Raw genomic sequence first — 16420 nt, 5'->3', positions numbered from 1 at the left:
AAAAAAAATCATTCCGAAAATTAACAGACATGTCAGAAATTTTGATTCCCCGGAATATAAAACGAAATTACGTCCATGATGGTTAATTACACATGCCACCACCGGAAATATCCAATCCCAATCACAATTTCACTTTCTTCAATATGGCGTGCAAAACGCCGCCTTATTTTATTGCAAATAACATCACAGTATCACATCCACCACCTTCATTTTATAGCTGCTAGAAGTCTGCCAGTTTCCAGCTCACACCGTACACTCACTAAAAGCCGTAGCAATGGCGACTTGGATTCTTGGATGGTTGCTATGGCTTCCCGTGTTTCTCATCTCCCTCTACCTCGTCGACATCCTTGCACACTCGTGCCGCCGCCTCCCGCCTGGACCCCGCCCACTGCCGCTCATCGGCAGCCTCCACCTGCTCGGCGACCAGCCACACCGCTCGCTCGCCGGCCTCGCCAAGAAGTACGGCCCTCTCATGTCGCTCCGCCTGGGCGCGGTCACCACTGTGGTCGTCTCCTCGCCGGACGTCGTCCGCGAGTTCCTGCAGAAGCACGACGCCGTCTTCGCGGACCGGTCCATCCCGGACTCCATCGGCGACCACACCAAGAACTCCGTCATCTGGCTGAACCCCGGCCCGCGGTGGCGCGCGCTCCGCAGGATCTTGGCGACGGAGCTGTTCTCGCCGCACCAGCTCGACGCGCTCCAGCAGCTCCGGCAGGAGAAGGTGGCGGAGCTCGTCGGCCACGTCGCGCGGCTGGCGCGCGAGGGCGCCGCGGTGGACGTCGGCCGCGTGGCGTTCGCCACGAGCCTGAACCTCCTCTCGCGCACCATCTTCTCGCGCGACCTGACCAGCCTCGACGACCGTGGCGCGTCCTGGGAGTTCAAGCAGGTGATCACCGACATCATGGAGGCAGCGGGGAGCCCCAACCTGTCCGACTTCTACCCGGCGATCGCCGCCGTCGACCTGCAGGGCTGGCGCCGGCGGTGCGCACGGCTGTTCACGCAGCTGCACCGGCTGTTCGACGCTGAGATGGACCATCGTAAGCTGCATGGCCGCCATGGTGGCCCTGGAGAGAATGGGAAGGAGAAGGACGACTTCCTGGAAGTTCTCCTGAGGCTCGGCGCGCGGGACGACGACATAGCAGGGCTTGACGGTGACACGCTCCGCTCGCTCTTCATTGTAAGTACTCTCTTCAGTTTGATAATTCGTGTTATTTTCAATAGTGACATTGTTTCCAAAGCATATACTCCATATGAGTGTGATTTTCTGTTATAACTAGAAAGAAAGCTCCCGCAGATGCACAGGTATCTTATTTACTGTTTTATAAAATAATGTTAAAATAAGTCATATCTCACTATTTGTACGCTGTCAGACAGACCAGACTTTAATATATTTAAGAATGCATGTTAGACTTAAAAAAACATCTTGTCCCAGTTCCATATAAATTTTTCTACAGTCACACAAGCTTATTATCACTATTTTAAAAGTTGAGTAATATATGAAACTATATATGTTTATTTCCAAATCCATATATAAATATTCTAAAAATACCACTTCTACTGATTAATAGGATACACCATTAAAATTAAACCATTAAAGTTAAACATAAATGCCGGATGAAGATAGTCATAGTCATCGAGACTTTCTTACTCTACTGTCTTGAATGATGGGTCTCTCATTGAGATAGTCGTGCACGTGCTCTCTCGAGATCAACCTAGAGCACAATTTTAATGTCTATTTTACTATCACACTCTTATGTAGTATTGCATTGGTACACTGGCACCGCCTTAACTCAGCGTATATACGCTCTTGTTATACTTATGATAGCATAGCAAACACTGTTGTTTATGCTTGGTGACCCTAGGAAAGGATAAAGAAAAGATAAAGGTGATCGACATAGTTGTGTTTTGAATCGATTTGTGGTATAGAGTAGACACGGTATGCTTGAGATTTTAATTATTGCTACTCAAATTTTTATAGTATAGCTAAAATACTCTCATTCATAAAGAAGCAAGGTCCATCACCCGATGGTAGTTAAATAAATAGCCAAAGAGAGACATACCCATCACAATAATCTCCAGAGCACTATTGTTTATATTTTGACAAATAGCTATAGTTTAGCACCTGATTTGTTTTAACACCTACTGTTGACAACAACATGATACACCATTACTAATTTAAATGATGTATTTATACTTCTAAACCTATTTATCAATTATGTAGTATATTTCATATTTGACAAATATGAAATTATTTTAAAATTATAATTACATTAATTATCATATATTAGCCCGAGATTAGCCCGAGATGTGCTGATGTATTTAGAACCGGAATACAAATTTTATTACACACAAATATTTAATTTAAATAAAGGAATACAACAGGATCACAAATTGAATATATAATTTAAAAGATAACAATTTCGAGATAATTGATTTTATATTTAATATTTATATTACAAATCTAATTTATATTTCTGCATATTTGTGGAGTAATATATATTTTATATGGTAAAAAGTTACATTTTAAAGACCATTGATTTTGTTCGATGTACGTATCTTTTTTATTAATATGTTTCTTATTGGCTTTATTGTTTTTTATGGTAGGTACGTGCTTTTTTTTTCCTCATAATATACATACTTATGTTTTTTCGTTCTTTGACCATCAAGGTGCTTACAGATCTACTAAGCACGCTATGTTTTATTTTGGCTTTTGTCGTACATACACGAGAAGGTATTATACATAGAGAGATCTGAATTATTGTATAAAATTACGGGTCCACCATTTAAGTGAAAATCAACCGCATATATCTAATCTAACATTATAAAATAACGGGTCCACCAATTTAAATGAAAATCGATGGAGAGATTAAATTTTGTCACGTGGCGTGCTAAGAGCATTTGTATACAGATCTACTAAGCACGCTGTGTTTTATTTTGGCTTTCGTCGTACATACAAGAGAAACGTATTATATATATAGAGATCTGATTTATTGTATAAAATTACGGGTACACCATTTAAGTGAAAATCAACAGTATATATCTAATCTACACTGGTGGAGAAACCGTTTGTAGTCCCGGTTGGTAACCCCCTTTAGTCCCGGTTGTCCAACCGGAACTACGAATCTGGGACTAAAGATAGCTATCTTTAGTCCTGGGTGTAATAACTGGGACTAAAGATCGATCTTTAGTCCCGGTTCGTGTTACCAACCGGGACTAAAGATCGATCAGCCACGTGGCCGGCCAAACCATCTTTAGTCCCGGTTTGTGTTACCAACCGGGACTAAAGATCGGTGCATCATTTTCTTTTATTTGTATGGCCCTGTTTGCTGCATGGTTGATTATATATATATACACATATATATGCATAATATATATATACACACACATATATACGTGTGTATGTATAAATCATATATTACACACATATATGTATAATTTAAAGCACTTAACATTTTATGTGCATATATATATGTTACCAAAATATATATTAACACAAAAGTAAATGTGTACATATATAAATATATATATACATGCATATATAGTACAATTCATTTGCTACGACTTCGACGCCGGCGTTATGTCAGAAGAGGAAGGACCAACATTATGAATTGTCGATCTGTTGTAGTAGAATTCACCGTCAGGATTAAGGACTTATTCGTTGATGAATCCCATCAGTTGTTCTTGAACAGCCGTGATAAAATCCTTGTGTGGGAGATTATCCCTCATGTGAATACGCTATCGTTCGAAAAATAATGACGTATCAATATATGAAATTAATAAACAACTTAACAAATCGAGCAATGAAATTTTGAATGGTTTATGTATACGTACATCGAGCTCTCATGTTGTGCATATTTGGTTTGATAGGCAGTGGGCATACTCGCATACATAGTAGCCGCATAAGTTAGTTCCCTGGTCCTGCTTTGCACACTACATGAGAAACGATGAGAGATTTAATATACTATTTATATTAACTGTAATTAGAGATTCAATTCAATATAATTTTGGATCATGCATGTACTCACTGGAAAATGAAACCTCCATCCAAGTTTTTCTTTCCAAGTCCCGCGGACCAATTGACGGAACCGATCCCAAGCCCTACATATGCAGTTGCAAGCTATGATTAATTAATTATTACCTGAGATCAACATAATGGCAATAGATTCCCCGCGACTTTGGAATAGATGGCATTATATTACCTGTCTATCAGTTTGAAGACCTTGTCAAAAATCTTCTCCTCTTTATTCATTGAGTCGTACACAATGACTCTGCATGCATCCAAGTCGAAGAATAACAGGACTCAGTGGAATCTGGAATATGCGTGTGATGAGATATATATGATTGAAAATGTACATGCTATATATATGGGAACGAAATTTGTTCGAACGACAATAAAAACTCACTCTGTGTTGTACGGCAGTAGTATGTACGTCTTGAAATGCTGCTGCGTTAAGAGATGGACGAGATTGTCCTCTGTGTCTTTCTCGTACTTGTCGATCATTTCGGTGTTGATTTTCCGAGGGTCGATGAACCCAGTATCGTAGACCCTCCGCCGTCGGGCCCTTTGAATCTCCATTCTACAACGATGAAAGGAAAGTATTATTGCTTACATATATGCCAGGAGCTAATTATTGAACGAAACAAATCGAACTCAAAGATACTCACAAAATCCATGCGCTCAGAAGAGAGACGTCGAGGGCGTCCAACTGGTACAGATCGAAGAGATCCTTGAAATGGATCCAGAGAACATCTTCTCCTTGCAAGAAGTCGGGGTTTCTGATCCTCGCTCCGAACATCTCTCTACCCTTGGCGCTCATTTCCATGTACCGTTCATGGAATTTGTACATCTGTGTCGGTAGGGACTACAGCTATTCAGGTTTGACAAGCGGTTTACCGAGTTCAAACTTGTATGCCACTTCCGCCTTCGGGATTGGTGCACCTCCAACCAACTGATCCACAGTTAGACCGGTGTCTGAAATGAATTCCGTTATGCCAAAATCTTCGCCGGTCACCAACGGCTCGACCTCTTGGTTTGGTTGTTCTCCAAGCTGAGGGACTGGTTTGGACTTCTTGTGATAGGCTCTCTGAAGTGTTCGGTCATAGTCCGATATCTGTAACGCCTCCTTGTTTGTTGTGGTCATTCCCTTGAAGAAGTTCTTCACACTCGGGTCAATAGGTATCTTATTTTCAGGACTCCGAGGCTTGAGTTGCCTCTTCACCTCTCCTGCCACATAAGCATCAAGCTCCTCTTGACTGCAATCGTACGGTGGCTCCTTGTTTTTGGTGGCGTTAACTTTCGCCTTCTTCGTTGCCCTTGTGTGGGCAGGCGGTGGAGTTTGGCGAGACCTTGTCTTGGGAGGTGCAGGCGGACACGGTGGAGGCGGAGGAGCCGGAGGAGCCGGAGGAGATGGTGCAGCAGGAGGTGGCGGAGGAGCCGGAGGAGATGGTGCAGGAGGACGTGGTGGAGGAACCGGAGGAGATGGTGCAGGAGGAGATGGCGGAGCCGGAGGAGATGGTGCACGAGACGCCGCTTGTCGCCCAGGAAGGATGATGTACCGCTTGCGCCATAGTATGATGGCGTGGCTTGTGTCTCGTAGATGCGTCTCACCGTCTCCTCCTGGGTAGTCCAACTCGAGGTCCTTGTACGCGGCTTCCACCAGCTCAACTTCGACCCTCGAGTATCCTGCTGGAATCGGCCTGCAGTGGTAAGTCCCGAAAGGGTCCGTTGGGATGGCCATTCCCGACGCCACCTTCACGTGATGAGAGGTTATCTATTAGTAATCAACCTAAGCAGCAACTTGCGGAATGTACAAGTCAAAAATCATCAAACTACGAGCATACCTTGATTGATAAGTTCTTGAAGGGAATATGTAGCTCACATGGTGTCCGCTGCGTGATCTCATCAACGGGGCAGGTGGTTTCGTCCTAGGTTTGCATGGCGTCCATGCTCTGTGATCCGACCTGCCCCGTTGAGGCGCAGCTGCTACGATTGCCTGATGGGCTGACCATTGTAGGATGAATGTACGGCTGGGGATCCTGGGACCGATGTACGGCCATGTTCATCCACCTTCCTTGCCACCTCCTCTTGCATGCTGAGCTCGTAGCTCGATACCCTGTACTCAAGATCTGCAATTTTCGCCTCGGTATCTCTCTTGCTCCTCATCTGACTCCTGTACGTGTGGATGTCCTCCTTAAATCCAATCTTCCAGGGAATCACGCCTTTCCCTCGTGTTCGTCCTAGATGCTCGGGAGTCTGTAGGGTGAGTGACAGCTCATCCTTCTCTCTGTCGGGTCGGAATGTGCCCTGAGAAGAGGCTACCACTGCGTCCGTTAGTCGACTGGAAGCCTTGCGTATCTGATCGCTGAAGACAAGGGAGCCATCAACTGGGTTAAGCGTTCCACCGTGAGCATAGTACCAAAACTTCGATCGATCCGGCCATTTAGCGGTGGCCGGTTCGATACCCCTCTCAATCAAACTTGCCTCCATCTCCTCCCACTTCGGCATTGCGACGCTATATCCGCCTGACCCCAAGTGGTGATGGTACTTCTTCTTGGCGGCATTGTCTTTGTTTCTGGCCATCATCGCTTGCCCTTGTTGCCCTGTATTGTAAGCAACGAACTCGTCCCAATGATCCCTTAGCTTTGGGAATACGTCGAAGTTCGGTGTTAGTCCCTTTAGGATGTATTTCTTGTAGAGATCTCCCTTGAAGCTCTGGAATTGTTCTGGCATTTTCTTCAGAGTCCACTGTTTCACTATGTTCTCCGTACCCACGGGTAGCGTGAACGTCTCTAGCATTGTGGTCCATAGCATCTCTTTCTCTGAGTCCGGGACAAAGCTGTCATTATCCCCGCGTGCCCTTGTTCTGCGCCAGTACACAGGCACGTTGTCCCTCACAACCCAACCGCTGTGGCGTACAAAATTCTTGGTTGCTTCTGCCGGGGCACTAGGTCGGCCGTCTTCGTCCACCTCAGTTATGATCTGCCGACCCTCTATCTTCTTCGCGGCACCTCGTTGTCCGCGTGCCCTCTTCTGTCTAGCGGAGGGATGACTTCCACTAGTCTCCTCCTCATCGTTCCCCTCCTCGTTCCCCTCCGCATCTCTCTCCACATTCCCCTCCTCGTTCAAGTACTGGTTTGGATCCTCGTTCCCCTCTCCTTCATTCCAGTACTGGCTGCTTCCCTCTGCGATTGTATCGTATAGTATCTGTTCCTCATCGCGATCAGCCATCTGTGCATACAAAAAATATTTGTTAGGTATATAGGATGTATTTGCGTACCGTAATATTAAAACTCTGCTAATCTTGTATTAAATCTCTAATAATCTTATATTAAATGGCTACTAATCTCATATTAAAATTGTAATAATCATATATATATACTAAGTCTAACAATCTTATATTAAATCTCTATCAATCTTATATTTAATCTCTAATAATCTTATATTAAAATTGTAATAATCATATATGCTAAGTCTAACAATCTTATATTAAATCGCTACTAATCTCATATTAAAATTGTAATAATCATATATGTATGCTAAGTATAACAATCTTATATTAAATCGCTACTAATCTTATATTAAATCTCTACTAATATCATATTAAATCGCGGCTAATCTTATATTAAAATTGTAATAATCATATATATATATATATATGCTTAGTCTAACAATCTTATATTAAATGGCTACTAATCTCATATTAAATTGCAATAATCATATATATTCCTCACCCAAGAGATGCGGCGGCGGCGACTGCGGCGGAGGTGGCGAGGACCGCCAAGCGACGGCAAGAGACGACGGTGGTGTCGGCGCGGGGTTGTCCTCGGCACGGTGGTGGCGAAGGAGATTGAGCCGAGATCGAAAAACGTCTAAGTATTGGTGGAGAAGACGAGGGCGCACCGGCAATATATATACCCCCGGATCTTTAGTCCCGGTTGGTGAGACCAACCGGGAGTAAAAATATCTTTACTCCCGGTTCGTAACAACAACCGGGATTAAAGAAAAGTTCTTTACTCCCGGTTGTTCGTACGAACCGGGAGTAAAGATATTTTTACTCCCGATTGTTTTCACCAACCGGGACTAAAGATCTTTTTCCGCTATTTCCAAATTCTTTTTAAACCCGGTTAGGGTTAGGAACCGGGACTAAAGATAATAGCAGCTGTGTCTTGAATTTCATTGCATATGTGTTTCTAAAATAGTAAATAATGCATTACAATTATTTAAAGTCGAACAATTAATGATAAAACCTTCGAAAAATTATTGTTGTATGTACTAGAATACGTCGATAATATATAATAAGCACATGAATGATTTAAAATTGTTAAAAATTCTAATAGTCATATATAATTAGCATATGCATGATATTAAATTGTTAAAAATTGTAATTAACATATGTAAATAGCACATGCATGATTTAAAATTAATACAAAATCTAATAATCATATATAACTAGCATATCATGATATTAAATTGTTGAAAATTATAATTAACATATGTCAATACCAAGTGCATGATTTAAAACCTTTAAAAATTATAATAATCATATATATCTAGCATATGGATGATTTCAATTTGATTAAAATTCTAATAATCATACATAATTAATAAAAAATCTAATAATCATATATAACTAGCATATGGATGATTTCAATTTGGTAAAAATTCTAATAATCATACATATTTAACATATGCCATACAACAATTGATTTGTATGGATATTCAGTACATCCAACATAGTTTACATCGTGTACAGAACAATTACGGCAATACATCGGCGGTGACGGTTGACCGCACGTACTTTCTCCTCACTATTGTTCCGTCCTTGTGATCGCTACGTGAGTAAGGGGTGTCTTCATTTGATAGGAGGATGCTAGGGTCAATCGTCACCGTGAAAGGGGGTTGCCCATCAAACTGATCGTAATCCTTGTCAGTCTTGTCCTCTACTCCGACGATTTTTCTTTTTCCTGGGAGAACCACGTGGCGCTTTGGCTCGTCAAGCCCTTTGGCCTTATTTCCTTTGCTAGACATGTCCTTGACGTAAAAAACTTGGGTTACATCATTGGCAAGGACAAAAAGGTTCGTCCGAGTATCCAACCTTGTTAAGGTCAACCGTTGTCATCCCACTGTCATCAATCGTTACGCCTCCAGCAGTCAACCTAACCCATTGGCACCGGAACAGAGGGACCTTGAGAGGTCCATAATCAAGTTCCCATACGTCCTCGATGGCACCGTAATACGTGCCAGTTGTACCATCGTGTCCCATGGCATCGATACGAACAACACTGTTCTGGTTCGTGCTCTTCATGTCTTGGGCCCTCGTGTAGAATGTGTACCCATTGATTTCATATCCCTGGAATGTCGCGATCGAGCCAGATGGTCCCCTCGCCAGGAAGGCCAGTTGTTGGTTAATCGTCTCGTTACCCATGAGATGTTTTCACAGCCACGTGGAGAAAGTATCAATGTGATGCCTTGTAATCCATGCATCGGACTTACCGATGTTTCTGGCGCGAACTAGAGCCAAGTGCTCCTCGATGTAGGGAGCCACCAATGAAGATTGTTGTAGAACCGTGAAATGGGCTTTACGGAATAAATTGTTGTCTACCGTCATTATTGCTTTCCTTCCGAGAGTCCCCTTTCCCTGTAGTCTCCCTTCATGGCGTGATTCAGGTTCCCCGATTGGGCGAAGGTCTTCGATAAATTCTACGCAGAATTCAATGACCTCCTCTGTTCCATACTCCTTGGCGATGCTTGCCTCTGGACGAGCACGGTTACGAACATACTTCTTCAGAACACCCATGTACCTCTCGAAAGGAAACATGTTGTGTAGGTACACAGGACTGAGAATACCGATCTCTTTGACAAGGTGACAAAGCAGATGCGTCATTATATTGAAAAATGAAGGTGGAAATATCAACTCAAAGCTGACAAGACATTGCACCACATTATTCTGCAGGGCTTCTAATCTATCAGGATCGATGACCTTCTGCGAAATTGCGTTCATGAAAGCACATAGCTTTGTTATTGTTGCCCGGAGTACATTGTCTAGGAGAATACCCCTTATTACAACTGGTAGCAGCTGTGTCATCAGCACGTGACTGTCATGAAACTTTAGATTTGTGAACTTCTTCTCCTTCGTGCTTATTATTCGCTTTATATTCGTGGAGTATCCAGACGGTACCTTGATGCTCTCCAAGCATTCAAACATACTTTCCTTCTCTGCCTTGCTAAGAGTGTAGCTGGTTGGACTCAAGTAATGGCTTCTTTTCTCCTTTGGTTCCGGGTGATGGTCACCGCATTGTTCCATATGCTTCAGATCATTACGTGCTTCCAGTGTATCTTTCGACTTTCCATATACACCTAGGAAGCCAAGAAGGTTTACGCAAAGATTCTTAGTGAGGTGCATCACGTCGATTGCGTGGCGGACGTCCAAGAATTCCCAATAGGGTAACTCCCAAAATATAGAGTTCTTTTTCCACATCGCTGCGTGACCATCTTCGCTCTCTATAGGCTGGCTGTCAGGCCCCTTTCCAAACACTACTTTAAGATCTTTAACCATAGCAAACATTGTTTTCCCGCCGCGATGTTTAGGCTTCGTACGGTGGTCCGCCTTATGTTCAAAGTGCTTGCCTTTCTTCCGAACCGGGTGGTTTGCTGAAAGGAATCGACGATGACCCATGTACACAACCTTCCTACAATGCTTAAGATACGTACTTTCTGTTTCATCCATACAGTGAGTGCAAGCCTTGTACCCCTTGTTGGACTGCCCGGATAGGTTGCTAAGTGCAGGCCAATCGTTGATGGTCACGAACAGCAGCGCTCGTAGGTTAAACTCCTCCTGTTTGTCCTCATCCCACACGGGGACACCTTCCTTCTTCCACAACAGTTTAAGATCTTCGACCAGTGGTCTTAGGTACACAACGATGTCGTTACCAGGTTGCTTGGGGCCTTGAATTATAATCGGCATCATTATGTACTTCCTGTTCATGCATAGCCACGGGGGGAGGTTGTAGATACACATCGTAACGGGCCAAGTGCTATTGCCGCTGCTCATCTCACCAAAAGGATTCATGCCATCCGTACTTAAACCAAACCGTATGTTTCATGCGTCCTTTCCAAAGTCTTTAAATTTTCTGTCAATGTTTCGCCACTGCGAACCATCGGCGGGGTGTCTCAGCATCCCGTCCTGTTGACGCTCTTCAGCGTGCCATCGCAAAATTCTAGCATTCCCCTTGTTCCTAAACAAACGCCTTAGCCGTGGTATTATAGGGAAATACCACATCACCTTAGCAGGAATTCTCTTCTTTGTTAGCTGCCCGTCAACTTCTCCTGGATCATCTCGTCTAATCTTGTATCGTAGTGCTTTGCAAACGGGGCATGCTTCTAGGTTCTCGTACTCCTCACCACGATATAGGATACAATCATTCGGACATGCGTGAATCTTCTGAACTTCCAGTCTTAGAGGGCAGACTATCTTCTTAGCCTTGTACGTTGTCTCGGGCAATTTGTTTCCCTCCGGAAGAATGTTCTTGACGAGTTTCAATAAATCACCAAATGCCTTGTCACTAACACCATTTTTTGCCTTGCATTGCAAGAACTCCAGAGTGGTATCCAACTTTTTATGCCCCTGCTCGCAACCTGGGTACAACGACGTTCTATGGTCCTCTAACATCTTGTCCAATTTATGGGCCCCCTTTTTACTTTCGCAATCCTCCTTGGCGTCCTGCAACATCTGATCAAGATCATCCACAACGTTGTTACCATCAGCATCCCTTTCCTCCTCGCCTGTTTGATTTCCTTCAAATCCAGCGTACTGAGCAAAGTCCGGAATATTGTCGTCTTCCACTTCATCTTCTTCCATTTCAACACCTTGCTCTCCGTGGGATGTCCAACAATTATAGCTTGGCATGAACCCCGACTCAAACAAGTGGAAATGAATAGTCCTGGATGCAGAATACTCCTTCCGATTCTTACACTTATTGCATGGACAACAAATAAAACCCTTTTGCCTGTTAGCTTCGGCCACTCTCAAAAAATAATGCACGCCGTCAATAAACTCTTTGGACCGCCGGTCAGCGTACATCCATTGCCGATCCATCTTCATGACATGAAAAAAAATCGTACACACATAATTATTCGTACAATAATGACAGTCATACAATAATTATAAAATAATTACAAACTCTTTCAACAGTCACACAATAATGACATATCATTATTCATACAAAAATTATGTAATATTACACCGAATAATTATATATTTACTATTTATAAAGTTTTAAACTAATATTAATTTGTTGTACTTATTTTAAATTTTCATTTTACTTTGTTTTCTATTATTCAAGATTAACTTTCACTATATTTTCCTTCTCAACTATTTTATAAAACCTTCTTTAGCAAATAAACTAAATTTCTATATATTCTTTCTTCTCCACACAAATTTTCTCTCTCATCAACTAACAACAAAATTTTGGAGACAAAAAAGTGTGCAAAATATAGCTCCAAATGTAATATGAAAAAAAAACATTGGAGGATGAAGTTGCTAACCTTTTAGGCACCTCCGATTTGTATATAATCACCAAAATAAATTCACTAGAAATTTTGGCATGACCTCCCCTCTTTTTTGAAGAAATTTTGAAGCTTGCTCGGGCTGGAGGAGGAAGAAGACATATATATATAGGGGTGGGACTTTAGTCCCGGTTGGTGTGATCCGGCGATCTTTAGCCCCGGTTCATAACACCAACCGGGGCTAAAGTTACGTTAGCCCCCGGTTGGTGAACACCAACCGGGACTAAAGATCCCGGGGGGGCCTGACAGGCCCTGACAGCATTTGAACCGGGACTAAGGATGATCTACCAACCGGGACTAAAGATCAAATATGCCTGTTACTCTTTTAACCGGGACTTGATCTTTAGTCCCGGTTTTTGTTGCAACCGGGACTATTGTGGAATTAGCCCGACCGACGAAAGATGGTTTCTCCACTAGTGCTAATATAATAACGGGTCCACCAATTTAAATGAAAATCGATGGTGAGATTAAATTTTGCCACATGGCGTCCTAGGAGCATTCGTAGGAGCACCACGTGGTGCCTTGAGAGCATTTGTAGGGAGTTTAATGGATTTTTATTATATAATAGATAGATATAATTTCATTAAAGTATAATAGATAGATATAATTTCATTAAAGTAAATCAATATTTAATTTCATTAAAGTATATTTTAAGACTAACCTATACAAGTAATTCGAATACCTTCTAATAATACCATATTTTATATGTTATTGATAGTCAGAGTTTGTAATAGTTTGACCTCAATATTATCCATAATTTTTGTACTTATTAGCTGACAAAAATTTCCTCAAATCCCCGTTATATGTGCCTAGCTTTCGCATTCAATCCTCTAGTGAACAGAGTTCGTGCAGGAAGGAGGGAGCCAGAATAACTCAACGGCAGTGGTTTTTTTCTTTCTTGGGGCAGTGTGTGGACAGTGACACTGCTCGGGAAGTGCTCTTTAGTACTAGTTTGCAACCCTTTGTCCCGGGTTACAATCGGGACGCTTAATCCGGGACGAAAAAGATATCTAATTTTTAAGTCTCGGTTGGTGTTACCATTCGGGACTAGATTTAGAGGTGATTTTCTCGATGATTTTGTGAATGATTTGGTGCTGCTTGCATCTATTGATTTCGAGCACCAACGCTGTCACCCCCAAATCCCCACAAATCATTCACCAAATTATCCCTAAATCTACAAATATCTACAAGAAAATCTACAAATCATTCACAAAATCTTAAAAAAAAACCACAAAGCCACGGCCGTTGTCGGCCGGCTGGCCGTGCACCGCCTCCTGGCCTCCCATCCCACCGCCTCCGTTGTCGGGCTGCCACCGCTGCCGCTTCCACCGGGCCGCCGCCTGGCTGCTGCGGCCGCTTCCACTGCCTCTACCTGCTGCGGCCTTGTGTGCCGCCACGGCCACTTCCGCCGGGCCGCCACCCGGCCTCCCCTCCCGTCGGATCTGGCAGAGGGGAGGCCACTGCCCGCTGCCCGCCCGCCTGCCGCCTCTGCCTGCTGCTGCCTCATGTGCTGCCACGGTCGCTTCAGCCGGCCACCGCCCGGCCTCCCCTCCCATCGGATCAGGTGGAGGGAAGGCCGCCGCTCGCTGTCACCGTCGTCGGAGGAGGGGGGAGGGGGAGGAGGGAGGAGAGGAGGGGGAGAGGTTGAGAAAATAAGGGGAGGAGGAGATAAGGACAAGTCGCACGGCTCAAGGCAGCTGTTTGTGATTTTTTTTAATTTTGGTCCTAGTTGGTATAAACAACCAGCGCTAAAAGATGGATTTTTAGTCCCAGTTGGTAACACCAACCAAGGCTAAAGATAATAGGGGTCTGACATGTTTTTGGACCGTGACTAAAAATGATATTTAGTCTCGGTAGGTGTTACCGACTAGGAGTAAAGATTAAAAAGTTTCACTGGCTTTTTAACCAGGACTTAAAAATCTTTTTAGTCTTGGTTCCTATTGAAACCAAGACTAATGTGATTTTTTACCAACCAGGCAACTCTAGCAAATATGGCAAATTAAGTCATTATGGATGTGGGTGTTTGTGTTGTGGGGGGGGGGGGATTGATAGGAGTGTTGGGTGGAGGTTGGTAGGATTTAGACGAAGGTAATGGGAGGAGGAAGCCTGGCGATAGCTGGCGGCAATGACAGGGCGATAAGGCACTGATAGTTCTACCTCGACCACGTGTGGTTGAGTAGGTGGGTAGAATTAGGAGAGGGGATACTTGTCGGAGTGTAGGAGGGGGTGACGATGATTGATCCAATGAAAACCAATCAAACAAAGGTTAGGAGATATGGGTCAGAAAGTGGGTAGTTGAGAAGTAGGAGTATGAAGATGGCTAGCCAGTGGGAGAGCACACTAGTGGGGCCCAATGAGTAGATGGGTGGCGGTACTCAGGGTCAGGTCGGGAAGGGTGACGGTGGTGCACATATGTGTGTGTGGCTGCACATCGTTTGGATCTGATTGGAGACAGGAGAGGAGGGTGTATATACGAAGTTCGAAGTGATCGTAATTTACAAATAAATAAGGTGCGATTGACAAATAACCAACCCTTATTTATCTTTTTCAATTCCTAAAACATCTTAAATGTTGTGATGTAGAAGCAGGATTAGTTTTCATTATCTGAAGGATTATGTTTTGTTATTAACTGTCATCACCGTTTCATAGTATATCTATTATGTAGGACTTGTTTGCTGCTGGGAGTGACACAAGCTCTAGCACAATAGAATGGGCAATGGTGGAATTGCTTAAAAACACATTATCAATGGGTAAAGCCTGTGATGAGCTTGCCCAGGTTGTTGGATCAAGAAGAAGAATTGAAGAGTCTGAAATTGGTCAATTGCCATATTTGCAAGCTGTCATAAAAGAGACATTGAGATTACATCCACCGGTTCCACTGTTACCACATCGAGCTAAGATGGCGATGCAAATAATGGGTTATACAATACCTAAAGGTACAAAAATATTGATAAATGTGTGGGCCATGGGTAGAGATAAAAACATTTGGACAGAACCTGAGAAGTTTATGCCAGAGAGATTCCTTGATAGAACAATTGACTTCAGAGGTGGAGATTTAGAGCTCATCCCATTTGGTGCAGGCCGTCGAATCTGCCCTGGAATGCCATTAGCTATTAGGATGGTGCATGTGGTTCTTGCATCACTATTAATTCATTTCAAATGGAGACTACCGGTTGAGGTGGAAAGAAATGGAATTGATATGACAGAGAAGTTTGGATTGACTCTAGTAAAAGCTATTCCGCTATGTGCTATGGCCACACCAACTTAAGTCAGCGAGCCACTGTTTGAGTTAGAATAATGGACTGCTCTTTGTCAACTCAAGCATTGTATCATGCACGGTATTATTGATGTGAAAATAAAAAATGCAACATCAATTAAATTTGTGGGTATTTACTACTTCCCAATATTTATCAATAGTCCTGAGAAAATTACATGATATATATTTGTATTAAAATAAAACCTCGTGGGGAAAAATGTAGAAATGTTAAGATGTCAAAGTATATATGAAGTGAAGTGATTCGTATGTCCTTCCTCATTATCTTGAGATTTGGGGAAAACTGTAGAAGTGTTAGATGTTAAAGTATATGCGAAGTGAAGTGAACTGTATGTCCTTCCCCATTAACTTGAGATATGGGTTGAATTTGCTAGTGTGTATAATTAAATATGGCAATGCATATACAAAGGTCTCAAGTTTGAACATGTCACTTTTGTTCTAGGCCTGACGCCGGCCTGATAGACACCACACATGAGGAAGACTACTATTTGTGATGAAGAGTACTATTTGAGAATTTGCCAAGCTTTTCATGGGTTGGTGAACTTTTGGGGAAAATTTTCTATTGTATATGTGAACACTGT

The 16420-nt window shown here is 43.0% G+C and overlaps 1 protein-coding gene across 2 annotated transcripts; it reads left to right on the top strand.

Moving 5' to 3' along the window:
* Nucleotides 1-242: 242 nt before the first annotated feature.
* Nucleotides 243-16121, top strand: LOC127753471 (geraniol 8-hydroxylase-like). 2 transcript variants are annotated; one of them, XM_052278952.1, is made up of 2 exons: nt 243-1177; nt 15231-16121. In XM_052278952.1, exons 1-2 carry the CDS (start codon nt 275-277, stop codon nt 15831-15833), a joined length of 1506 nt encoding a protein of 501 aa, XP_052134912.1. In that variant the 5' UTR covers nt 243-274; the 3' UTR covers nt 15834-16121. The 2 variants fall into 2 exon arrangements, with proteins under 2 accessions (XP_052134912.1, XP_052134913.1); XM_052278953.1 differs by lacking the exon at nt 15231-16121 and adding an exon at nt 5327-5944.
* The last annotated feature ends 299 nt before the right edge of the window (nt 16122-16420 follow it).

This window comes from Oryza glaberrima, chromosome 10, assembly GCF_000147395.1.
Source record: "Oryza glaberrima chromosome 10, OglaRS2, whole genome shotgun sequence".
Taxonomy (NCBI): domain Eukaryota; kingdom Viridiplantae; phylum Streptophyta; class Magnoliopsida; order Poales; family Poaceae; genus Oryza; species Oryza glaberrima.
The sequence above is the reverse complement of the archived record's forward strand: the minus strand, read 5'-3'. Positions and strand labels throughout refer to the sequence as shown.